Source organism: Ichthyophthirius multifiliis, assembly GCF_000220395.1.
Source record: "Ichthyophthirius multifiliis unplaced genomic scaffold scaff_1120509250935, whole genome shotgun sequence".
NCBI lineage: Eukaryota > Ciliophora > Oligohymenophorea > Hymenostomatida > Ichthyophthirius > Ichthyophthirius multifiliis.
Window position 1 is genome coordinate 65106 of NW_004086360.1, and position 27632 is coordinate 92737.

Genomic DNA, 27632 nt, shown 5'->3' on the forward strand with positions numbered 1-27632 from the left:
AAACTTAATAATTATTATTTATATTAATTATTATATATATTTTAATAATTTGATTTATTTTATTATATTTCTTTATCAAATAACTAATATAATTATTTTATTGAAGTACTATATTACAAAATTGCTTTCTTTTCCTTTAATAAATGAAATTCAAACTTATATTATTTCTTTGTTTTTGTAATTTTCTCTAAACTAATAAATATTTCACTTTCAAAATTTATTTAACTCTTTTATTTTAAATAATTCTTAATATATTTGTTTTCAAAATATTTTCTGTATTTTTTTTGGAAAGATTTGTTATTTTTATGGCAAAAGAATATAAGTTTTAAATAAATTAAATTTTATTCATAGATTATCACTACATCATTTATATTTGGATTATAATTTCTCAAGCTTAAATAACAATCCAATATATCAAAATATAATTTTCTACATAAATATATACTTTTTTTCTAAACAATTTATAGTGTTTTTCACATTTATTTTATTTTTTCTATCTAAAGTAATTTTTTTTAATTTTTAATCAATTTTCTTTAATTTTATTTTACTTTTATCTTTAAATAAAATTATGATATTAATTATTTTTATAATTTTAAACACTATTTTTATTAAAAAAATTCTGTATTTATTAAATAATTTAATTTTTTTTAAACTAATTAAATAAAATACAAAAAAAATATAATTCGATTAGACTAATAATATAAAATTTTTTTCTAATTATTATACAAAATAAATTATTGGTTTTCATATATAAATAACATAATTTACATTAGATTATTAAGAAAAATTATTTGAAATTATTATTGATTATTTTTTAACTTAATTTTTTAGGTTTCGAATAATATATATTTTTTATTTTAAATTATTTAAGTAATTATTTTGCTTTTAAAAAATTTAAAAGTTTATATTTAATTTAAATTAATAATATTTAATAATAATTTAAAATAAATTTATTTAAAAATACATGTATATTAATATTATTTATATTAAATAAAAAAAAGATATTGATAACCTTAAAATATTTTTTAAATTAAGATTATTATAAAATAAATAATAATGAAACCAATTATAAAAAAAAATACAGTAAAACATATAATAAAAAAGTTACTGTCAAATAATATAACTTTTAATATAATATAAATTCTAAAAGAAAATAAAACATCTAGATATATAATTGATATCCCAATTCTAAAAAAAATATTTATATATTATATATTAAGAAAAATTATAGAAAATGTATTATTTATTTGTATAAATAAATAGCATTATTATATGACAATGGAATTTTAAAAAAATAAAAATAAAAAAGAAAAATCTATATAAATATAATTTTATTATAATAAAATATAAATAAAAAAAAAAAAAATATATATTTTATAAAAATATTAAATTTATATATTTATATATTTATATATTTTTATATTTTTTTTATTTTTTTATTTTTATATATATCTAAATATTTTATAACTTTATATAATTTATTTTTATATAAGAATATAAATTAACAATTTTATTATGTTTTATTTTCTAATTAAAATGAAAGATTATATAAAAATATATATAAATATAGCATTTCATTAATATAAATATGTATTTATATTTAAATATATAAATTCTTATAATTTTTTTTTTTTTTTTTTTTTTTAAATAAGTCCTTATAATTTTTTTTTTATTAATTATTTATTCAATTTAATCATCTAAATACTATATTTTCATAGGTTATCCAATAATTTATTAAATCATTTAACTTATTAAATTTTCTATCAGATTTTATGTCCATAAAATCTTAATTATATGATACTAATAAATATTATTTTTATTATTTTTAAAATTATATTATACAAAGCCCATATTTTTAATGTTCTTTGCTACCTATTGTTAACTAAAAGCTATCATTTATTAATTTTATAAATACTAAAAACTGAGGTGATCTGACAAAAGTTATCAACTCTTAAAGTAAATCCTTTTATAATTATAACTAATCTTATGTATTGAGTACTTCTTATATAATTTCTTATGCTGAAATCAAATTTCTTTATTAACTTAATGTAACTTCTTCTTTTGATAGTATTTTTATTAAATCTAATTTTTTTTATTTGCTATCTGTAAATATTAATAATTTTAATCTTCTATATTTATTAATTAATCATTTATATATTTTTAAGGAAAATTATCAATTATTCTATATGTATATTTATATATATAAATATATAATATTAATTAGTTATTTCTACCGTTATATTGGTATTAATTATTAATTTTATGAATTAATTTTTAATTTTTCTATTTATTCTGCGCTTAATTATTAAATATTTTATTCTGTTTTTCTTTAATCCACAACCAAATTTTATTATACTGGCTTTTGCTAATATTTTTATAATTAACTGTTTTATACAGAATCTTAATTTATCATTTATTATTCTTATGCAAAATTTTAAAGGTTAATGTCATCATAATTACTATTACTTATAAAATTCGGATTTTAATTTTAAGAAATATTTATCTGAGAAATATGAGAAAGCTGAGAAATCTGGGAATTATTAAGTTATTAATTTTATTATAATTATTATTACTATTGTTTTTATTATAATTATTATTAATATAAAAATTATTATTTTTATTATAGTTATTGAGATAATATTTATTAGCTTATTGGTTAATTTTTTTATTATTTTATATAATTACGATTTTGCGTAAGAAGAGATTTTTTTTCTTTAGCAGATAAACTTTTTATATTTTAATTTTTAGGGATTTATTAAATAGACATATTATTTTATTAAATATCTTAGAGTTTATTAATTTAAATATCATTGTTTTCATAAAGTTATTTAGAAACATAGTTTTATGTTTATAAATTTTAATTCTTATTTAAAATAAGACTGTTTGTATCAATACCCTCGATTTGATTATTTTCACGAATTTAATTACCTTTTTATAATTAATTTTGATTATATATATAATCTTAAGTTTATTAATCTTAGGGTTAATTTTCTTATATTTTTTTTTAAATATTTATATAATCAAATATTTAATTAATATTATTTTGGTTTGATAATTCATTTTTTTTTTTCTTTATTTTTTTTCTTTTTTTAGATTCTTGACTATCGATTTGTGTTTCTTCTTATTTATTTAAATTATTTTATAAAATATTTAAATTATTAAGTTTCTATATGTCATTTTATTCACATCTATATGTATTATAAAATAATTAAATATTTTATTCTGAATAAATATTATTTTAATTTAAAAAATTATTTTAATAATTTTATATGCCAATATTTGAATTTATATTTTTAAATTAATCAGAGTTATTATTATTCTTTTAATTATTATTCTTTTAATTATTATTATTATTATTATTATTATTATTATTATTATTATTATTATTATTTTTATCTATTATTATTTTTTTTTTCTTTTGTTTTTAATTCAATTAACTTTATTCACTAATGCTTTAACTTTTTGTCAATATTTTATTCTATTTATTTTGTTTTATGTTTTTTAATCTTTCATCTGGAATAAATTTAAGTATTTCGTTATATGCGAATTCATTATCTTCCATAAATTTTAGAACAAATGTTTTCTAGTCAAACTATTAGCTTTTTATTAATTAAAATGTTAGATAGCCTACAATTTCTTCTATTTTAGAATTTTAAAAATATTCTTTTTATTTATCATTTAAATAACAAAATATTTAATTAAATCTCTATTAAATCATAATTTTTATATTTTCTTCTATTTGCTCTTTTGTTTAATATATTATTTATTCTTTTACATATTCGTAAGTACAATTTTCTAATTATTATTCCTTTACATAGTATAAAATATACATTCTGATTATTTATTCATCTAATAAATATTCTTCTTGTTTATTTTAAAACTTATTGTATTATATTATTTCTGTAGTTAAGTTATCATATTAAGAGCTAATAGGGATAAAATCATAATCTTACCTAGTATTTTTTTTTTTTTATTGATATGTTAAAAAAATTATATTTTTCCAAAAAAAAATTGAAAATATATTTTTTTTTTACATTTTTTGGCCTAATATTTGTTATTTATTTTATTTAATTGATTTAAATGGAGGATGAAAAAAATTATTATATAAAAAATTAGATAATTTTATATGTATGATTATAGATATATATATAAAAAATTGTTATATATACTTATTATTTTTATTTTATTTAATATAATAATTTTTATATATAAAACATTTATATTTATTTACTTATTATTTTTTATCAATTAACATAAAATGTTTATAAAAAAAGATTTTATCGTAAATAATGGATTTTTATTTTTTTAATTAAAGTCTAAAATTAATAATTTTAACAATTGATTGATATCTATATATATAAATCATACAATAATTATTTATTTCCATACATAATTTTTCAAAAAAGGAAAATAAATAGCCTCCTTATTAATAAATAAACATCCAATAAAAAACAAATATAAATAAAACATATTCCCATTCAGATTTTTATTTTTAAATCTTTATAAAAATTTATATTTATATGTTTATATAATTTACAAATCTTTTAAATTCAGAATAATCATCAATATTTTTCTTTTATTATTATACATTTATTTTCAAATTTTCGCCTTTATCAAATCTTTCAAATTAATTTATCATTTAATCATTATTAATTTTATTTATATTACCATTTTTTAATATACAAAAATTATATCTTATCATATTTCTATAGATTTAATAATTATTTTATATTATAACTATTTATAAAAAAAGTTACATTTATATTTAACAACTCCTGAATCTAAATAAATATTTTTGAAAATTTTAGAACATAAATTAATAAAAATATCTTATTTATTATAAATATAATTAAATTTTTTAAATAAAAAATAAATAAACAATATTTAAAAATAAAAAAAATATATTTTTATATATCTTTTAAATTTCATATTTTTTTATTTAATATAATAAATAAATATATATAATAAAATTAATTATTATTAAAAAAAATATGATAATATAATATGAAATTCATATTATTTAAAATAAATCATAAATAAAATATTATTACATTTCTTATATATTTTAATGAATTTTATAATTATTATAAATAAGATAAATACAATAAATATATATTAATTACTATAAATATTTTATATATTAAAATTATCCTTTATATATATAATTATTCATTTATCGTTTGAATCAATGATTATAAATGGAATTATATTTATAAATTAAGTTTAATAAAAGCAAGTTTTTTTAAAAATAAAAGTAATTTCTAATTAATATTAACACATAAATAGTTTAGCGTTTACAGAAGGAATTTATAATTAATTTGTATTAGGTATATGAGTTTACATTTATATATTATTTTTGCTTTGCATTTCATTTACATAACAATTTTTATTTTTTTTTAAATTATATTTTTTATTATTTTTTACTAATATTATTTTTTAATATTTGAACCAAGCTAAGAGAAATTAACTATAGAGGATATTAGCCTTAATTAAATATATTTATATTTATTGTTATTATATCTCCTGGATAATATTATGATTTATCTAATTAGATAGCTTATTTATATTCACTTTGCATACTTAATAAAGGACTATATAAATGGATAAATAATTAACTTTATGGAGCAGGTAAAGCAGATTTTTTAATTCTAATTATATTTATGGCTGATATATCTAATATATATTAATCTGGAATTTTTATTTATGTATATAGCATATAAACTAAACTATATTATATTTAATCCTAATTGTCTTCATTAATATATATATTATTTATTTTATTGGCTATTTTTATTATTTATGTATTTAATATAATTATCAAAATATTTTTTTTTACCATTTATAATTAATTATTAACATTTTTAATCAATATAAGAAGAAGAGTTTAATTTATTTGGTAAATTAAATTAAAAATTATATTAATATTGCCCCAATTAATATTCGCTATTAATTTTAATTGTGTAAATTAATTTACTTGATGTTTCTTCTGTTTAATAATTTTATCCATAAAAATTTAGCTTTTCTTTTGTTTTCAGATATATATTTATATCAGAGAAATATAATGGTTTATCAGTTTATAATTTTATAACCCCTTTGACAAATTCACCTTCTATATATTCACTTTTTTCTGTTTCAATTAATACTTATCCGGCTTTTTAAGCTAATTCTGATTTATTTAAATTGTTACCCATTTTTAATTTTTAAAAATATAATTAAATATATTTAAAGTAAAAAAATAATAATAAAAATAAATAAATTTATATATAATACTAATAAAAATTAATATTATGTATATATGAAATTTATTTATCTATAAATATAAATTATTATTTTATATTTTAATATTAAATTAATATATTAAAATAATTTATTATAGTACCGATTTAATTTTTTTAAAAAACAAATATATAATAAGAATATATAAATATTAATAAAAAATAAAAAAAAAAATTAATATATAATCTATTGTAATATATTTCTCCATCTATATTAATTTCAAATTTAAACTTTAAATCCAACAATAAATTTTGAAAATTCTAAAAGAAAAGGTTTTATAGTAAAATTAAGATAATCCTTTCAAAAATAGATAAAAACTTGACTTTTTAGGGTTTTTATTTAAAGGTTTACAATATTATTATTATTATTTATAGAATTAGAAAACCTTTATTAACTTAAAGAGAAATTTTTATCAATTAAATATGAATTCAAAAATAGGGTACGTTTAATTTATATTTTTATAGTAAAAATGTATCTATATATATATTATTATGATTACTTATTAATATATTTATATATTCATTTTTTAACATTAAATAAAACTTTATTTATGTAATAAATATTTTATTTAAATTATAAAAAAATAAAAAATAAAAAATAAAAAATAAAAATTGAATAATATTAATAAATAAATAATTATATTTTCTTTTGTTTTTATAATAAATTAAATTATATTAGTTAATGAATTATAAAAATGCTATTCTTTTGCAAAAGAAATATAAAGTATATCATCTTTTATAAGATTAAGTACGAGATTTAAATACATTTTCGCTTAAATAAGACGAATTAATTTATGATTTCTTTGGGCTTTTTTTATTTTCTTAAATGTTAAAATTAATTTCTTTGAAGTTTACATTATATGGTTTATAAACTTCATCTGTAAGTAGATTATCTCTAAAAATCTTGAAAGGTTTAATTTTATTTTTTTATTCAGATGGAACAACATCCTGTTATTTACTTCTAAAATAAAAAATAAAAAAATAAAAGAGAGATAATTAAATAAACAATAAAAAATAAAAAATATAAAAATACTCATTTTATTAAATTTAAAAATCTTTTTAATAATTATCATCATCAATATCATTTTTAAAATCTTAACTAATAATATTAGAATCTTCTGAAATACTTGAATTTTCACTTTTTTACTTTTTTTAAAAAAAATCATAGTCATCATCAAATAATTATTATTTCATATGAGAATCATCATTTTTATTGATATAAACGTCTTCATTTTCTTATTTTTCCTATTAATTTTTGGATATATTAGAAGAAGTATCTTCATTTTTTTTTGCTGCTGCATGCTTTATTTTCTCATTATTTATTCCTTCTTAAATTTCTTAAATTTCTTCATTTTACTTTTTCTCACTATTAAAATAATATATAGAAGAAGTTTTCCCCTTATTAAAATATTCTTCTTCATTAAATCTACCTTCCATAATCTACTCTAATATTTACATACAGGATATATAATCAAGTCTTTTCTTCTCTTCAATTAGCATTGAAAAAAGTAAATAATAAAACTCATCTCCATAATTTCCTTTACTTCTTTATAATAAATACATTAGCATTTTGTCGTTAAATTTTCCATTTTCAAAGTCGTAAACTCCTTCAAGTTTTGAAAGATTTGCCATCCCCAAAATAATTAATCCTAATGAAAAAACTTAATTTTTTATGTTTTTTTTTCCATCAAATGATCCCTATTTTACCTTTTTGAATTATTCAGGAGACAAAAAGCATTCTGTTTATAAGCCTAAAAAATGTCTATTTAAACCACACATGCCTTATGTAAGAAATTTTATATTTGTAAGTTTATATTATTCTGTTTTAGGGTCTATTAATATGGTTTTAGGTTATATATCTTCATGGTCTATTTATTAATTTTCTAAAAAAATCAATGCAGATAATATTTATTACATAAAAGAATATAGTTCCTATTTTTGTTTGTTTGTTTATTTTTGTTTATTTTTTTTATATACATTTATTGAGTAAGGCTCTTAATTATTGATATGGTTTAGAATATCATTTTTTAAGGTATTTGGAAAGTATTCGTATACAAGATCACATTTAGTAATCTTTGAGCATATACTTTCAGACTTTTAGATATTTATTTTTATCAATTTCGCTATATTAGGATGATCTAAGTCAAACTTTTATTTTTATATAAAGGATATGTAATCTTAAGTTTCTTTTTCTGAATTAAATATTTATGTTTTTGTACAATATAATGTTTCAGATTATTCTTATTGACTTATCTCTTCTTGATCTTATTATTTTTGTTTATATACTTTTATTTCACCGTATGAGTTATCGAATTCTATACTATTTAAATATGTTAGATGGTTAAAAATGTTATCCTAAGTTTCTTAAATGTCTTTATATTCAATTTTTTAATCATTTTAAATTGAATTATTTTATTTTTATAGTGTTTATCCCATTTTTTTAAATATTAAATAAATTTATTATATTATTTTAATTTTTATTTTTTTAAAAAATTTTATATAGTTTTTATGAAATAAATAAATTTTAAAAAAAAATGGATAATTATCTTTTAAATGAAGAAAAATTGTTTTTTTTAATATAACAAATGTTCAGAAATAAAGAAATTAATTAAGAATAAAAAGTTTTTTTAAAATGTAATTTTTCTTATTTTTTTTATTTATTTTTTACAATTCATAAATCAAGAATAAATAATAAGCAAAAACTAACAAATTTATAATTTTTTGATAGATTTTGAAATTAATCATAAAAATTTAAATATTTTAAAACAATAAATCAAATAATTAACTTCAGATTTATTAATTAATTAATTAAATGATAATAAAATCTAAAGAAAAGGTTGGAAAAAGCCTTCAATTTACGTTTAATAACATATATAAAGTAGTAATATAATTAAAGTTACAAATTTAGATGGTAATTAGACAATATGAATTACATATATCATTTTAAAATAAAAATTTATAAATAATTTAAACAACTAAAAAAATGAATTTAATAAAAAATTATGTGTGTTATGATGTTTTTTAATGATTTTTATAAAAATAAAAAAATTAAAATAAAATAACTAAAATAAAATTATTTTATATATAATATATTCTATTTTAATTATTAATAAATAAATGTCAAATTTTTAATCTAGTTATACAGCATTTTCTCCATTAATAAAAAAAACTTACAAAATTTGCAAACATTATCTACTGAATATAAATATTTATAAAGTTAATTATAATTAATAGATGATCTATTATAAGTTAATTTTTAAAATAATTTTTTAAATTAATTTTTTTTTATTATTTTTTAGAATAAATATGAATGGCTAGGTGTTTAAGAAATAGTAAAAATATTATTAAAAACAATAAGCGAAGTCATCAAAATATAAGCTGAATAAATTAAGGATTTAGATAAATAAGTAAATATTAATTTATAATTATTTGTTTCTAATTTTTATTTTTTTTTAAAAAAAAAGAATAATTAAAAAATTATTAATTATGATGATATTTAATTAATATTAAAAGATTTTGTAAATAAAGTAGAATTTTAATTTTTATTGTAAAATAAAGTAAATAAGGATGATTTAAAAGAGTTATCTTTACCAAAATATGAAGAATAAAATATAATCTTAAATTATAAATTTGAAGAGTTTCAAAAATAAATTATAAAAACATTAACCAATCTTGTATAATAGAAGGATTTCGATTTTTTACTTAATTAATTATAATAAAAAGTCAGCCAAAAAGAACTCAATGAAACTTTGGAAAATGATAAATAATTTTTTTTGAATCAAATTTAAAAAAGAGCCAATAAAGTTGATTTAGAAAAATACTTTGTAAAAAAAAGCGAGCTTACTTAATTAAAAAAAAATCAATAAAATGAAAATATAGGAAATTATTTATAAAAACAAGATATAAGAGATTTAGTAGAAAAAAGCGAATTTTAAAAAGAACACAATGAATTAAAAATATTTGTTTTTAACTAAATGGAAAGTATGAAAAATGAATAAAATAAAATTATTAATAAAATCAAAGAATATGATTTAAATAATATACTTTTTAATGATTTTGAAAATAAAATAAATTCTTAATTCGATATTAAAATAAATTCTTATTTTGAAAATAATGCTCATCTTTTAATAAAAGATGAATTTAATAATTTTAAAGAACAAATCTTAAAATAAAATTAAATTGGATTATTAGAATAACGATTAAATGATTATATTGAAAAAGTTATTTAATTAGAAAATTAAGTGCTAAAAAATTAAAATCAATATGATAATTTAGAATTGAAAAATTTCATATAAGAGAATTAAAACGAATTTTAAGATAAAATTAATGACTTTGAAAATAAATTTAGTAAAATTTATCAGTTAGAAGATAATCTTAAGGATATTGAAAATAAATATCATTAAATTTTTGAAGGTTTCAAAGAAAATTAGGTAAAATTAGAAGAAAAGAATATAGCCACATTTAATTAAAATAATACATAAATATAAGATAATTTAGAATTAGTTTAAAATAAATTTATTTAAATCGAAAAAAAAATCAACTAACTAGAAAACAAATTACAAGAAAAGTTTAGTTTTGAAGAATAATCTTAAAAGATATAGATTATTGAGGAATATAATATAAATTTAAATTAAAAACTAGAAAAATGCATACTAGATTAATCAAAAATATAAGAAATAGAATTTAAGATAGATCAAATGAATAAAGAAATTGAAAATATTTATGAAAAAATAAAAAAATAATAAGAAGAAGCTATATAATAAAACGAAAACAACTAATAAATAATCAAAGATTAATTTTAAAATTTTTTATAAGAACAAGAAAAGAAAAATGATGAAAATTTAGAAAATAACTAATAAAATTAAAAAGAAGAAGAAAAAAATTAAAAAATATTGAATTTTGAAAAATAAATAAAAACTTTAGAAAATTAAAATTAATAATTGATATAAATAACAAACGATTTAATAAAAAAAAATGTTAATATTTAGGATTTGGATTTAATTTTATAAAATAAATTTTAGAATTTTAATAAGGTTTTTTAAAATGTTTAAAACTTAGAAAAAAATATTATGAATGATATTTAAAAGATAAATAGTGAAAATTAATTATTTGTTAAATCTATTAATGATTAAATTAAATAAAAAGCGGGTAAAAAATAAAAACTTATTATTTATATAAATACAAAAAAAAAACTAAAGATTAATGTGATTTTAATAAATCTTTAATTGATATTTATACAGATTTAGAAAAAAAAGCATCCAATGATAACTTTTTATGTTTTGTAAATGAATAAAGTCTAATAAATGAAAAATAATAATCAGAAAATATAATTGGTAAATGGACTTGGAAAAAAAATTAGAATTAAAAATTAAATATAGTTGAATGGTAATAATAAATATTCAATAATATGCCAGATAACTTTTTATGGGAAAAAAATTGTACTTAAATAGCTTGTGTTAACTAAGGTCTTTATTAAATAATCATTTGCTTTTTTATAGAAGGTAAAATTAATGCAAAGTTTTAAGCCTTTTTAATTATTAATGATTAAAAGATTAAAATTAATTACAAAGATTAAATTATATTTAACAATATAATAAGTAAATTTGTTTTTTAATTTATTTTATTTAACAATTTATTTTAGGTAATACTTTATATGATTTCATAATCTTACCTGAAAGATCAAATATTTAATTAGTTTTTGAGGGCGATTAATAAAATTTATAATTAGAAGGCTTTTTAAGAATCAAAAGATTTTGATGAAAATAATAATAATTTAAATTATTAGGGTTTTTATATAATCATTTATTTTATAATATTTTTGTAATTTTTTCTTTATATAAAAAGTTAATATATTTTTATTTCATGGTGATAATTATTTTTTAATTTACCCACTATTATGTTTATTAAAAAGTAAAAATAATTTTTGTTTAATAATTTGTTTTTTTTTTAATAATAATGTTAAAAACCAAATAATTAATCTTTATTTTATTAAATAAAAAAAATAAAATTAAAAAAATAGTTAAAAACTATTTCATAATTGATTATAATTAAATTAATATTAAAAAAATAAAATTCATAATTTTTTAAAACCATTTTTAATTTTTACTATTATATTTTATTTCTAATTAATAATAAAAATGTAAAGTATATCGTAATTAAGTTAGTTAGTTTTTCAAAAAAGAAATCAAATATCAGAAGTAGAAAAACAAAAAAGAAGATAATTAATAGAATAATAAAAAATACAGCAATAAGAAGACATATAGGTAAAAATAAAATAAAAAATCAATTCATATTTAAATAGTAAATTCATAAACTATTGAAATAAAATAATCGAACAAGTACAGATGCAGAACTGTTTATAAAATAATACGGAAATATTTAATTTTTTAAAGAATATATTTAAGACGGAAAGGTATAACTTGTCAGATAATTCTTTTATAAATGTGATTTAGATCAATATTAGCACAACTAGTATGTGACAAAAAAAGGTTTTTTTTTTTATAAAATAAAAACATAAAAAACAAAAAGGTGAATTTAAAAATAAATTTTAGGTGATTTTAGAAGGATAGTTATCTTTATACTTTGAGTAGACTTAATAAAATAAATTAATTTTATTAAAGAAATTATTCCCAGGTGATATAATAGAAGCTGGATCTTTTTTAGAGTAATAAATCTTTTTTATGACAACAAAAGTAACTTCTGAAGCAGGAGCTAAAATAGTAAGTTTATCTGAGAAAGATTTCTATACTATTTTTAATAGATAAGAAAACGAAAAGCATTAATATATAAAAAACTTTATTAAAGGAATCAATTTATTTTCAGATTGGCCAAATGATAGCATTTTAAAACTTTAATTAGTTGCTTAAGTATATACTGTTTTTAAATCTTAGATTATATATTAAGAAGGATAATAAAGTCATGCCATATTTATAATTAAAAATGGGGAATTCGGGGTATTTTTTAATTTTTGTATTTTTTTAATTAACTTAAATAAAAAAGGAATATAAAAAAAGATCGTTATGGATGAAAAACAAAATGAACATTTAAAATGAATATGATGGTTTTAATTTAAAAAATTATGAAGAATTCTGTGAAAACCCAACAGGAGTTTTAGCCAAAAAAGGTGAAACAAAAAAGCAAGTTATGCAAAAAATATCTAATATTTTAATTAGATCAACTATAGAAATAAATTCAGATTTAGTAGATAGTCTTACTGGGTTTTAGTGTTTTGGAATTTAAGAAATAATTTATAATAAACCTAGATAAACAAGTGTGATTTGCAAATCTTAATAAGGAGAAATTATATAAATAAAAATTAAAGACATGCTATTAATTGCGTCAGAAAGTCCTATTCTGAAGCTTTTAATAATTTAAAAAATGATGATGACATAAAAATAAAATAACTAAACGAATTTTAATGCAGAAATTAACATATTAAATCAGACTGGAAATCAAGCTAAATAATATTCTTTTGATTTATTAAATAGAAATTCAAACGAATTAAAAAATACAGAAAGTAATTCAAATACGTTTTAAAGTTAAAGAAGCTCATAAAATTAGAATGAAAAAAAAAAAATCAATTCAAATGACGAAAGAAATTTGATAAAAAAAGACTATATTATTTAAAAAAAAAATAAAAAATTAGAAGATGATTTATAATTAAAACTACCTTAAATTCCAATTAATAAATTAAATATGAGTATGAATTTTGCTTAAAATAATAAATAAGGAAATAAAAAATAATAAGCCGATCATCAAGATTATAGATAATTGAGTTCAAATTGTTCATAAAACGAATCATATTTTTAATAACTATTGTAATCTAAAAGATAAATAAATTTTTGAATACTAATTTTTATATAGCTTTTACTGATTATTTTTTTTTAAAAAATTATTATTATTATTATTATTATTTTCTTACTTATTTATAAAAGTTAAATTTAATAAATGTATAAGCTTTCTTTTTTAAATGATTAAATAAATTTATATTTAAATTATTAATTAAGGCAGTTTGTCCGAGTGGTTAAGGAGGGCGACTTAAGATCGTCTGGACGTAGTCCGCGTGGGTTCAAATCCCACAGCTGCCAATTTTTTTTTTTTTTTTTTCATATATAAATAATTTTGTAATTTACTAACAAATTATTTATAACTTTTTTGTATTTTTTAATTAAATTCATATATTTTTATTAGTCGTAAAAAATATTTTCAAATTAAGTATTATTTATTTTTATTGATAATTATATAAAAATATATCGAATTTTAGAATAAGATTAATTATTATAATTTCTTTTTTATAAATATAATGATTTGTATTAATAAGAAATATATATAAATATTTAAATAATAATATATTATTTAATTTAATTATTTGATTTTTTATTAAATTGAAATATTTATAAATATTAATTTATTTATAAATACTAAAGAATTTTCGAATCAAAGAAAAATTATTTTATGTCAGGTTAATTTTATTTAATAAAAGTAAATATTTTATTTTAATATTTTTATGAATATTATAAAATTAATATATTTTTATTTTTTGCTTTTCCTTTTTTTTATTATTTTAAAAAATTAGAATATTCAAAAAGGTCTTTTCTTTCTTAATTCTTCCAACTTTTTTTATAAAAATAAATAAATTGAAAAATGCTTTATTATTATTTTACTAGCATCTTTCCTTCGAGTTTTTTTTATTAGATTTTTCTTTCATAATCAAGTTACATTAGCCTTTCTTATTCTTCCTCTTCTTTTTTTTTTTATAACTCTTCGTATTTTTTTCTTTCTTTTTCTGACATTTATCCAATAAGATTTCCTTAATATTTCTTATTTGTCTTTTATTTTTAAATATTATTTAACAAAAAGTTATTTTTAATAAAATTAATTAAACCATATACAATTCTAATCTTTTCCTTTCACATTCCTCTTCATAAGCTTTAACAGCTTTATTTAAAATATCCTTTTCAATCTCCTTTTATTCAATTTCAATTTATGATAATTATTCTAAAAATATGTTTAATTTAAAAAAAAAGAAAAATAAATGTACATTTTAATTCAATATTATCTTTTCTATTATCATATACTTCATGCATTAGTTTGATTCTTGCATCCTTAAATATATTTAAATAGATATTGTAAATTAATAAAATAATTTACCATTTCCTTTTTCCATATTGCTTATTATCTTTAATACTATTTTTCAGCCTCAATTTATATTAACTTATCTAATTCAGCTTCATAAGCATGTGCTTCATTAGATCTATTTTTAAAGTTTAATAAAAATTATTTTGTTTCTTCTTAAAATCTTCTTTTCTATTCAGCTTCTAATTGATCAAGCATTTTTTCTTTTAAGATTATTTTATCAACCATTTCTTTATCTTAAATTTTCTCTATTTTTTTCTCCATTTCTTGTCTTCTCTATAATTCTTCATTGTTTCTTTTTATTTCTTGATTTAATTCTTTGTTAAATTAATTAAGGTCTTGTTGTTGTTTTTAATGTCTTTCTTCTTCTTTTTTCCATTCTTCTTTCTATTTTATTTTAAAGATTAATTATATATATATAGTTTACTAGCATTTATTTTTCTTTCTAATGTAAATTTTTTCATAATTTTCTTTATCTTAATTATTTTACTTTTTTATATAAAATATATTTAACAAAAACAAATAAATATCTTTATTTTCTTACTAATTATGATAAAAGAACTTTTTTTCTTTCTTCAACTTTTTATTATCTTTCTTATTCTTTAATTCTTTCTTCTTTTTCTTTTCTTCTAATATCAATTTTATAAAGTTCAGAATAAATCATCTCCTCTAATAATATATACTTATTTATTTATTTTTTTTTAAAAAATTAACCTTCATATTATTTTTTTAAAAGATCTTATTTTTCCATAATTTAAATATTTTATTCATGTAAAGTTTTAAGTTCTCTAAAATCCGCATCCACTTTTCTTAACTCATCTGCGTTTCTAATAAATTATTATTCAGTTTTTTCTGCAACAAACTTAAGTCTTTCATTTTCTTTTTATTCTTATAATTCTTTTACTCTAATAAGCATTTTTCTTCTTATATCTTCTGTTGTTTCTTACATATCTTTAATTCTTTATTTGTGTTATTCATGTTCTCCAGCTAATAATAAGGCAAGTTTCTATTTTCTTTAATTTAATTATCTTTAAGATTCTTCTCTAAGTTATTAAAGTCTTTGTTTCATATATTTTGCTTGATTCACTTTCTATCCACGATTTTCCCATACAGCAAATTGTTTTTCGTAAAATTCTTAATTTAGTTTTGTTTACAATTTATCTATGTGTTCTTCGTAATTTCTTCTTTAATATATAGCACGAATATTTGGATTTGTTGAAGTTGTGTTTTTATTTATAATCATTTTTTTTATTGAAATTATTTATTTACTTTTTATTTTTTAAAATTTTTTGAATACATTATTTTTTTTTTTTCTAATATTAATTATTAATTTTTGAACTATATAAATTTATTTTTTTAATTTATATTTTTTATTATTTATTAATGTAACTTTTTTTTATAATGATTAACTTTATTTATATTTGTTAGTCTTTTAAAAAATTCATAATCTAAATCTTATTAAATTTTTAATAAAATATAATAAAACATTATTTACTAATTAAATGAAAGATATATTTTATAATTTAGAGAATAAATATTATTTAAATTTTCATATCTAATAAAATTTAAATAAATTAGCATTAATATTAGTAAAATTAATCTTTAAAAAAAAAAATCCAAATAAAAAAAACAATATAGTCGCATTTATAAAAATTTTCTTAATCAAGAAATAATAATAGTCAATAGATAAATAAAAATAGTAAAATGTTCTACAATATAAGGAATTCCAAAATTTCTCATAGGTTCTCTTTTTGTTCTAATATATTAGAGTAATTTTTCTTCAGTATTAAACACTTTTATAATTTATTTATTGTTAATAACTATATCTTCGATCTCTTATTTTTCGTTAAGGAATTATTAATGGTTTAATTAAAGTATAAGAAGCTAAACCTATAACTAGTAAAGTTAATTTGCTAGTAGATATAACATTTAATTTTATTAAAGTCCTTAATATTCAGTGACAAAAAGTATGAACTTTTTAATTTTGAAGTTTTCGTTATTAATAAAATTAGTTTTATTATGAGTATAAAAATTACTAATTGCTTTTCTAACCCCAAAATGTAGAAGCGAATTAATTTTTATATTTTATTTTTATTTTAATTTTTATTTTTCTTTATTATTTTTTGCTTCATTATTTTATTCATTTTTAAAATTTAATATAAGGAAATCATTAAAAGTTTTAAAAATATTTTGTTTTTAATATTAGTTTTTTACAAATAAGTTATTTTCTTAATCAAAAACAAAATAATGCTATTAACTTTTAGTAATTCTTGTAAAAATTTTATCATTTTTTTTATTAATAGTATTATTTAAACAATTTTATGCCTATTTTATTTACTTGAGATTTAAAAGCATTAAATTTTATGAAAATGTATTTTCTTGAAATTAAATAAATCCCAATTAATCTTCATTTTTAAAAAGTACTTCCTTTTATAATTGAGATATTAAAAAAATAATTTTTTTATAATAATTTTCAGAAACAATAACCATATTAATTTTAAAAATAATAGAATTGTTGAAATTTTACAATAGTTTGTCAATTTTTTAAGGAATCTTAATTTGTAAAGATTAAAATGTATCCTTTAAAATATTCAAAGTTACTAATCTATAGAAAGGAAGGTAATATTTTCTGTTTTCGAATTATTTAGTTAGAATTTCAAGAACTTTTTGATAATTCTTTTTAAATAAATATATTCGTGCTTCTTAAATTGTCAAAATATTCACATATATATCATTCGGATAATCATAATTGTTTTCTTTTTCGCTAATTTCTCTTTTTAATTTTGACTTTAAATATTTTTTAATTAAAATCTTCTTATTTTATAAAGATAAACCTTAACTTGGTTAATTTTACTTTTTATTCATAAGCATTGTGCTTTAATTATATGTTCTTAGTTATTAATTTGATATTTATAAATTTTTTGTATTATCATTAAGTTTCAATGTATTAAAATTATGCAAAGAAGATATTGTAAAGTTCATTGTCATTGGAGAATTCAATTTTGATATAGTTTCTTATAAATACCTTTTTTGCATTATGTTTTTACGTTTTTTATCCAATTTATATTTTTTAAATTTTCTTATTGATTTTTAATGGCATAGTTGTGCTTTTTATAAATTTCCTAAGTTTAAATAGCAAAAAGATAGTTAAGAAAGTACTAAAGTAACTTTCCCAGTAAAACTTACTTTTAGTTTTTTTAATTCAATTTATATGGCAAGTACACTTTTAAGCATTTTTTTATATTCAAACCATAAATTTTATTTAGTTTGAATTAAATACATTAAGAAAGCTTATGAATAGTTATATTTTCTATTAAAAAGGATTTTTAAAAGAACTTATTGTTTTTGTGCCATATATTCGATTCTTATAGGCGAATAGTCGTTAAGTTCATATTGTATATAAATAATCGCTTTTTAATAATTTTACATAGCTTCAATATATCTTTTATTTTAAAAATGAATGTTTCCCATATTATTAAAACATATTCCTAAAGCTCTTAAATTATTAAACTATTTGAAACAGCTTACTTAATAAAGCAATTGTAACAATGATTCACTATCTTTTATATTAAAAATATCTTTTGTTGTACACTAGAGTGTTTTAAATATATTTTTAAATGCGTTTAATAAAATTAATTACTCTTTTGATTAAAATAAATTACGGATTTCCTCATACTCAAATATATCTTAGTTTATTAATTCCATAGCTTATAATTCGGAATTTTCATGTATTTTTTTTAATATGTTAATCATTGTCTATATTGGATTTAATATAAGAATTGATGTTCTGTAAGATATATATACGCTATAAAATATGAAAAAAAAAAGAGATACTAAAGCACTTACATTGATAATAAAAAATTACTTCTTAATTTTCAATTACATTGCTATACTTGCTGCATCTAGTTCTTGTCGTTTTATAAGATCAACTATTATATATATAGTCTTTTTTATAATGATTGGAGAATTCGGAATAAATTATTTTTGGATTATTTATATTGGATTTAATTATACAAAGTATATATTATTATCTTAATCTTGAATTTCAAATTAAACTTTATTCAATGAATTAGAAAACAGATCTTATAATTATATTTTTTCTTATTTTATTGTTTATTTATTGTCATATAAAACCTACATTTAAGTTAAAAAATAATTTATTTCGCTTATTGGAATATTCAATTTTTTTAAATAATCTTACAAGCTTATTATTAAATTTGTTTTTTTTTCATTTTAATTATCCGAATTATATACTAGAAGCTGGCTTTCTATATCAAAAATTAATAAAATTGAATTTTCCTTTATAAAATTTTTAAAAAAGTTATTGTATTATTCATCCATAAACTCAAAGCATAAAACAGAAAAAAAATTATTCTCTTGTTAATAATTAATATTTGCACATATATTATTTAATATTTTTGCATTTTTATTATTTAAAAAGTCTTCTTCTTTCAAATATTAATTTTAAGGTTAAATTATATTTATAAATTAGTCTTATAACTAAGAATATTCAAATTAATAAGTACACCTTGGATCAAAAGCTTTTATATTTTTCTCATATCTACAATTTTTTATTTGAGAAGAAAACATAAAAGAAAAAATACTATTGTATTAAATTCCTGATTATTCTAATATAATGTTTATACTATTGAGTTTTAGTAAAGTTAAAGATTTTTACATTTAAAAATAATTTAATATTGATTATGAAATAAAATTAAGGTATGATATTTTTCGAATAATCTTTTACTTTTCTTAATCTAAATTTTCAAAATTTTAATTATTTTTTTCATACCAAAATTAAATTCTTAAATCATTTTAACCATTTAAAACATTTAAAAGTTTACCTTACTCTTTTATATTAAATAAACTTTTTTAAAATGCATAATTTTTATTTAAGTTAATTGCATTGGTATTTTATGAAATTAAAATTTAATTAAATTTAATTAATAATTGCATGTGTATAATGTATTATTAAAAACTCGTATTTATTTTGAATATTTATCCTACAGTTTACGATAAAAAAAATAGTTTTTTATCTTTATATAATAGGTTTCTAAAATTTTATATTGTATTTTTAGATTCTAAATATGAAATTTATATAAAAGTGAATAAGAGCAAAAATTAAACTAATGTTGCAAATAAGCTTATTAATATTATTTTGCATTGCAATTTCATTTATTTTAATTGTTATAGGAATATATAATTTAAAATAATTTTTATATTAATTATCAAATAATTATTTTAGTATTAAATAATTTTTAATTTTAGTTATAAAGTAAAAATAAAAAATAATATTTAACAATTTTAAATTTTTTAATTAATAATAAGGAATTTAATAATTCTTATATTTTTTAAATACAATATTAATAATAAATAATATTTACAAATATAATTTAAGTACTATTATTTTTTTTTTTAATGATTTATTTTATTTTAACAAATAAATTAATACATCAATTTAAAACAGTCTTTGTATTTTTAATTCTAAAAATATGGTAAATATTGGATAACGGTATTAAATCATTATAAAGAGGATATTTACAGTATTTTTTTTAAAAAAACTTATATTTTTATATTAATTCTAAAAATATAATTTAATTTTGTATCACTTGTAAAAAAAATTAATATTTATTTAGTTTTTTTACAAAATAAAAAAAGTTATTTTTCTATTAAATTAAATTAAAAATGAGAATAATGCTTTATACCGTTGAATTACTCTGAACTTGAAGTATGTTATTTTTAAACTCTAGTTCCATAATTATCTCCGTATAAAATCTCGTTTATATTAATTTTAAAAAATAAAAATTTACGTAATAATATTATATTTTAAAATTATAAAAGCCTAGAAATGAAATAAAATTAAGTAAATAAATTAAACTAAACTGCTTCAAAATGTTTATTAAGCATTTATATTATTAAAAAATAAAAAAATAATCACAATAATAATTTTTATAATTTAAAATATGAATTGCATTTTAAATTGTAAAAAACATATATATTTTTTAAAAATAATAATTTTTTTTATTTTTGTTTAAATAATTTTTTAATATTGTTTCTTATTTATTTAATTTTTTTTTTTTTCATTTTTCTTTTTTTTATAGATTATTTATATAATCAAGACGTTCTTTTAATGGGGGATGTGAGTAATGATACCAAGAATAGATAGGATGAGGAAGCAAATTACCGGAGTTCTCTTTAAACATTTTAATTAATCCATCACATAACTATTGAGCATATCCCATTTAAAATGCGTACTAATCTGCTTAAAATTCATATATTCTGCTTAAAGACATTTAAATTACAGATAAAATCTAGTTAATCTATTTTTATTTTAAGTTATAAAAATACTTGAAATATAAATAAATTATTTTACAGGTATAAATAATCCTACGAATAAGTTGGACCCTATAAATATCTTTTTTATAAAAAAATATAATATAAAATACTTATCTATATAAATTATTTACTGATTTTTGATTAAATCCAAAACTTTTGTAAAAATAATCTTCATATATAAAAAATTAAAATAAATAAAAAAATAAAAAAATTTTAATCATTAAAAATCCAATATGTTTGAATGTATGATTAAATTTCCAATGGCCTATTTCATGACATAACACTGCATATATTTCCGTTTTTTCTAATTGATTTATTAACGTATCAAATAATACTATTCTTTTGTTTTTTCCAAACCCAAAAAAATAGGCATTAGAGTGAGAACTTCTAGTTGAACCATCTACTTTAAATAATTTCTTTAGAGGGAAATCATTTTATTCTGCTAATTTATTAATTCCTAATTTTAACTCTCCTTCTTCCAGTTCCTCGTATTTATTATATAATGGAGCTATAAAATTAGGCCATATCCATTAGAATAAGAATATAAAAAATAAAATAAAAATGACAACCTTAAAAAAATTAAATTATTATAAATAATATAAAAATGTTTTATAATTAATTTATTATTTAAGAAATTTTAATAATTAAATAGTTTAAATTTAATGTTTATATATATATATATTTATTTTTCTTTACGTAAATATAAAAGTATTATCCTCCTACTTCAACTATTTTTAAATAAAGATAAAGTAATATTGGAGTTAAAATTAATCCGACTATATTATTTTTTATTTAGTCTTTTATAAACAATGATAATGTTTAATTATTAAATCCATATCTTTCTTCAAGAATAAAATTATAAAATATACTAAAAGGTATTTCTAAAATCTATCCAATTATAGAACTTACAATAGTATAAGCAAATGCCATTTAAAACTATTTCATTTTAAACAAAAATAATATTATTTTTTTACTTCACTTTATGTATCTACAAATTTTAGTTACTAAAGTATATTATACCATATATAAGGAGTCAAATTGCATAAATGAGATAAAATGCTTACCCATAAAAAAAAGATTCTTTAATTATTGTGAAAACACTAAGAGTATATATTTATAAATATTTATATTAGTTTTTTTTACATTTTATCAAAGGTGTAAGATTAAGAAACTATAAATTCATGTTTTGAAAATCCTAATTTAACTATTTCTTTTGTAATATTTTTTTCTAAATAAAAATTATTAATTAATTGTAATGTAATATATATTTACAATTGAATTAGTTAATTGCAGATAATTCAATATTTATTAAGTAAAGTAAATTAGAATCTCGATAACTAATAAAAAAAAAATATTTTAAATTTGGTATTTTAATTACAAACGACAATATATACTAAAGGTAACTCTTTAATCTCTTAAAAATTCTAAATATAATCTATTGCCATTTATAAATTACAAAAAATATAATTTATAAATATATATCTTTATATGAAAATAATATTAATTAAAAATAAATTTAAAATATATATTAAACAATTAACATGTAAAAATAAATAATTATAAAATATTATAATTAATTACATTTTATTACTTTTCATATTTAAATTCTTTTTATAATTTGCTAAATTTATGATTTTATAAATTTTCTTACGATAATCTTGCTAATATATAAAGGAATATAAATACTAATACTAAACTCTAGATAAATAAATAGTTTCTCTTTTATAAACAATAATTAATTCAAAGTTAAAATATATAATAATTAATAATGTCAAAACCCCTTAACTATAATTCCATCCAAACTTACATATGAATTTTCGGAAAATTTTCAATTTACTTATGTATGCTATCAAATCTTAATTCAATACAATTAATTTATTTTTAATTATCTGAAATGAAAAATGATGATTACAACTTTTTCTTATTTTAGTTAAGGTTTTAAATTTTTTAAATTTGATTAGTTAAGTTTAATTCAACTATTTTTTAAAAATACAATTTTTATTTATGAATCTCTCTAAGCGTTATATATTGGTTTTAGGTTAGGTATGCAATTTAATTAATTTTATAATTTAAGTTTGCATTTATAATATATATTTATTAAATGAAAAAAAAAAAAAAAAATATTTAATTAAGTCTTAGTTTTATTAAAAAATTTATCAATTTGATTAAATCCATAATACTTTTCTTTGAGATGTATATAAAAAGTTTTTAGAATAATTTACAAATAATACAATTCTTTATTATTTGATAAATTTTTATATTTTTGTATATATTTAAATTAGAATTTACATTTTTATAGTCAAAATTTTGCATTTTAATGATTTATTATGTGAAAAAAAAAAAAAAAATCATATGCGACAAAACATTTTATGTGTAAAGAGAGAGAGATTTCAATATTATATTGTACATTGACAACAATTTTTTTTTTTAATTCTGTGAAGTATGTTTAATTCTTTTATTGATTAACGCATATAAAATAAAAAATATTAATATATATAAAATAAACATCTAATTTTTTTTTAAAAAAAATAGTATAATAATTAATATTTTTATAAAGAAAAAAATCATTTAATAAATTATTAATAATAAAGAGTATTATTAATTTTATTAATATTTTTAAAAATATTGCAATTATTTTAATTTATTATTAAAAAATGTTTGAAAAATTAATAATTAGAATTTTAAAATAGACGGTTGGCCAATATATAGATAATTTAGACTCCAATAATTTAGAAATCGGAATATTTTCAGGCTTAGTAACAATTGAAAATGTAAAATTAAAGAAAAATTTGATGTAACTATTAGACCTTCCAATTGAAATTTAATTCTCCCATATAAACAAACTTGTTTTGAAAATTCCGTTAATTAATCTTACTAAATCACCAGTAGAGTTAGAATTAGAAGGATTTTATGTAATTTTAAAAGCTCAACAAAAAGATGAGTGGAAATTTAAAGATTATAATAATCTTAAAGGAAAATTGGAAATAATAGATTAATATGCGTAATAAATAATTGATAAAATGATTAAAATATAGGCAGAGAAAATAAATTAATTAGAAAATGAAAAAGATTAAGGATTTTTTGATAGACTTATAATTAAAATTATCGATAATATTTAAATAAAAATATAAAATATTCATGTAATGTTAGAAAAAGAGGAAACCAATATTAATAATAATGAAAATACAATTAGTTGCTTTGGTATTTGCTTATAATCAATAGAAGTTATTACAATAAACCAAAATGAGGAATAAATTTATATAGATAGGACAAATAAATAAAATAAAGACTTACCTATGATAAAAAAGTTTTAACTAAATAATTTAAGAATTTATATAAATTGTAAATAAAATCTTTATAAAAGAAAATAAAGCTTAGATGAGACTATAGATTTTTTATAATCTAGTATTATTTAAAAAAATAATACTTTTGATTATTTGTTTACTATTAATTTTAGCATAAAACTTACTGAAAATTAATAAAACTATTCTAATACTGAAAATAGCTATCCTTTGTTTTTAGTCGAAATTAATTTAGATAGACTTGACTTTTTACTTAATTAATAATAACTATAATAAATAATAGAATTTATAGAATATATGAATTGTTTCAATAAATAGCAATAAATAATTAAATAAAATAATGTATAAAAATTTTTAATAGAAGACAATAATGAAATTGAAATTTTATAAAAATATCAATTAACTTTTGAATAGATATATTTTTCCTATTTTTATACATTTGAAAAAAATATAGAAAGTCTTAGTGATGAATAATAGGAGAAATTATAGTTAGTACTTTAAAAATTATCTTTGAAATAATTATATGATTGCACTAAAAATTTAGTAGCGAATAAATTAAAAGAATAAATAATAAATAATATATAAAAAAAGAAATCTAAGGGATTTTTTTCTTTCCTTAAATAAAAATCAACAGAAGTAAATGAACAAGAGAAATAAAAGATAGAAGAGTTGATTGAATAAATTAAAGAGTCAGAAGATGAAGATATAAAAATGCAAAAAACTACAAATAAAAATAAGTATTAGTGTTTAAGAGTCAAACTTTAATTTGAAGGCACTTCTATTACTTTATCTAAAGACTATAATTAAGAATTAAAAAAAATCGTCTAAATTAATTTCTAAGATTTAGAAACTATAATTGATTTAAAAAGTAATGAAAAAAATATGAGTGCGACCCTTAAAGATATAAATATTGATATAAAATAGTTATTAAATTAAAAAGAAGTCGAAGGTATAAATTTTATGACTAAAGTTTAAGTGAGTGAAAATGATTAAAAATAAGTTAATACTATTAACTTTAATTTTGATTAATAAACTATTAATAAAATTAAAAAAAATACTATCATTTTGAATGTTGCACGTTTCAAAATATAATATTCTCATTTATTTCTATGTATACTTAAAGACTTTTTTGATTTAAAAGTCTCTGATTAAGAATTAAAAGATAAAGCCATAAAAAAAATAGAAGAGATTTAAGAAAAAACATAACAATAAGTCGAGAAAAGTATAAAAAATATAGAATAAAGTAAAGATATACTTAATTTAGATATTTATTTGGCTTCTCCTATTATAGTTTTACCTTACAAAAACCAATAATAAGATTGTTTGATTTTTTCTTTAGGAGATTTAAGTATTAAAAGTTTTCATTAAGAAGAAAATATATAAGTTGAAATATATTAATTGTAATTAAAAGATATCAGTTGTAAATACTTAAATTCATTAAATTAATTAGATTAGTTTTTATGTATAAAAAAATAAAGTAATAATGATGAATTATTTTATTATAGTCTAATTTAAGATTTTGAAATAAACATTAATTTTAAAATTAGAAAATATGAAGAAAACTAATAATTTAATTAAAACAATATCGAAAAAGCAAAAATCTTAATTGTTGGATAATTTTCAAGTATATGCTTGAATCTAAATTCTTTTATGTATAAAAAAGTTTTAGAAATTTAATAAACTTTTTAAAATGAATAATCAAATAATTTTAATTAAAAAAAAGTTACTATTGAAGTAATTTAACTTGAAAAAAAAACTTTACTTAAAAAAGCTATTAAGCTAGGTATTTTGTTTAAACGAGGAAAACATATCAAAAAAGTTATTTTTTAAAAAAAATTAAAAATAAAATAACAAAAATATAAATTAATAATAGTGGGAAAAATTTTACGGTGTTTTAACAAAAGATTATATATACTTTTTTGAAAAATAAAATGATTATAAGCCTTGTAGTTATATAGGAATAAAAAATTGCTAAATTTCTTAAATTTCAGAAGAAGAAAGTGGCTTTAAAAATGCTTTTGTAATTAATAGTAGGTATGATTAGTTTTATTTAGCATGTGAAAAAATAGAAAACACAAAAAAGTGGATAAAAACAATATAAAAAATATACGAATAATAAAATTAAGAAAATTAGTAAATAGAACAATTCTAATAAAATATTTAAAGTGAATAATAGACATAGGAGAAACAATAAATAAATTTAAATGAAGTATTATGTTATTTAGAATTTTCAATATATGATTTGAAATTTGTTTTAGAAAGCGAATCAAAGTGTAAAATACTATAACTAGAAATTCAGCAATTTGAAGTTGTATATATAAAAAAAAATTTATTTATTTAATGTGAACTCAATTTGGGTAATTTTTTTGTTAAAGACTATATATCAGAATATATGAATAAGAGTTTGAATTATTTTATAGCAAGTAAAAATGAAAAAAATGATAAGCTTATAAATATTAAAATTTTGGCTTTTGATAAATAAAATCCTTAATATGAAAATGTAGATTTAAATATACAATGTGATTTCGGATTCTTATTTATTAATTATAAGCCTGAAACAGTTAAAAAATTATTATAATTTTTA

The 27632-nt window shown here is 15.8% G+C and overlaps 5 protein-coding genes and 1 non-coding gene across 6 annotated transcripts, besides 28 other annotated features; 4 read left to right on the forward strand and 2 right to left on the reverse strand. All coding sequences in view use genetic code 6, as the record gives it.

Moving 5' to 3' along the window:
• Positions 1–4: 4 nt before the first annotated feature.
• Positions 5–62: a microsatellite.
• Positions 9–41: a microsatellite.
• An 842-nt stretch (positions 63–904) lies between the features above and the next one.
• Positions 905–947: a microsatellite.
• Positions 910–984: a microsatellite.
• A 53-nt stretch (positions 985–1037) lies between these two features.
• Positions 1038–1103: a microsatellite.
• A 286-nt stretch (positions 1104–1389) lies between these two features.
• Positions 1390–1491: a microsatellite.
• A 1054-nt stretch (positions 1492–2545) lies between these two features.
• Positions 2546–2624: a microsatellite.
• Positions 2564–2631: a microsatellite.
• A 427-nt stretch (positions 2632–3058) lies between these two features.
• Positions 3059–3092: a microsatellite.
• Positions 3060–3091: a microsatellite.
• A 216-nt stretch (positions 3093–3308) lies between the features above and the next one.
• Positions 3309–3407: a microsatellite.
• A 1458-nt stretch (positions 3408–4865) lies between these two features.
• Positions 4866–4907: a microsatellite.
• Positions 4908–5077: 170 nt separating this feature from the next.
• Positions 5078–5132: a microsatellite.
• Positions 5133–5177: a microsatellite.
• A 194-nt stretch (positions 5178–5371) lies between these two features.
• Positions 5372–5424: a microsatellite.
• Positions 5384–5445: a microsatellite.
• A 1409-nt stretch (positions 5446–6854) lies between these two features.
• Positions 6855–6887: a microsatellite.
• Positions 6888–7238: 351 nt separating this feature from the next.
• Positions 7239–7305: a microsatellite.
• Positions 7239–7307: a microsatellite.
• A 901-nt stretch (positions 7308–8208) lies between these two features.
• Positions 8209–8248: a microsatellite.
• A 1063-nt stretch (positions 8249–9311) lies between these two features.
• Positions 9312–9349: a microsatellite.
• Positions 9350–9528: 179 nt separating this feature from the next.
• Positions 9529–9559: a microsatellite.
• An 897-nt stretch (positions 9560–10456) lies between these two features.
• Positions 10457–11245, forward strand: IMG5_114750 (hypothetical protein). The gene has a single exon (XM_004034704.1). The coding sequence runs from the start codon at positions 10602–10604 to the stop codon at positions 10974–10976; it is 375 nt and encodes a 124-aa protein (XP_004034752.1). The 5' UTR covers positions 10457–10601; the 3' UTR covers positions 10977–11245.
• A 1141-nt stretch (positions 11246–12386) lies between these two features.
• On the forward strand, positions 12387–14148 carry IMG5_114760 (hypothetical protein). Its single transcript, XM_004034705.1, has 2 exons — positions 12387–12763; positions 12827–14148. Exon 2 carries the CDS (start codon positions 13107–13109, stop codon positions 14118–14120), a length of 1014 nt encoding a protein of 337 aa, XP_004034753.1. The 5' UTR covers positions 12387–12763; positions 12827–13106; the 3' UTR covers positions 14121–14148.
• A 132-nt stretch (positions 14149–14280) lies between these two features.
• IMG5_114770 lies at positions 14281–14362 on the forward strand. The gene has a single exon. It is a non-coding gene; the product is annotated as a tRNA-Leu (tRNA).
• A 668-nt stretch (positions 14363–15030) lies between these two features.
• IMG5_114780 (hypothetical protein) lies at positions 15031–16653 on the reverse strand (the record flags this gene model as incomplete). Its single annotated transcript, XM_004034706.1, has 7 exons — positions 15031–15103; positions 15160–15272; positions 15316–15379; positions 15426–15797; positions 15838–15899; positions 15955–16079; positions 16125–16653. Coding segments are annotated over 7 exons (1266 nt in total). The 3' UTR covers positions 15031–15102.
• A 130-nt stretch (positions 16654–16783) lies between these two features.
• Positions 16784–16830: a microsatellite.
• A 651-nt stretch (positions 16831–17481) lies between these two features.
• Positions 17482–17533: a microsatellite.
• Positions 17485–17534: a microsatellite.
• A 3928-nt stretch (positions 17535–21462) lies between these two features.
• Positions 21463–21508: a microsatellite.
• Positions 21491–22843, reverse strand: IMG5_114790 (hypothetical protein; the record flags this gene model as incomplete). Its single annotated transcript, XM_004034707.1, has 4 exons — positions 22443–22843; positions 21878–22315; positions 21784–21825; positions 21491–21730 (listed from the first exon to the last, which is right to left on the reverse strand). The coding sequence occupies exons 1-4, from the start codon at positions 22689–22691 to the stop codon at positions 21491–21493; spliced, it is 969 nt and encodes a 322-aa protein (XP_004034755.1). The 5' UTR covers positions 22692–22843.
• Positions 21653–21698: a microsatellite.
• Positions 21924–21958: a microsatellite.
• Positions 22844–26227: 3384 nt separating the features above from the next.
• IMG5_114800 (hypothetical protein) lies at positions 26228–27353 on the forward strand. Its single transcript, XM_004034708.1, has 2 exons — positions 26228–26866; positions 26922–27353. Exons 1-2 carry the CDS (start codon positions 26739–26741, stop codon positions 27292–27294), a joined length of 501 nt encoding a protein of 166 aa, XP_004034756.1. The 5' UTR covers positions 26228–26738; the 3' UTR covers positions 27295–27353.
• The last annotated feature ends 279 nt before the right edge of the window (positions 27354–27632 follow it).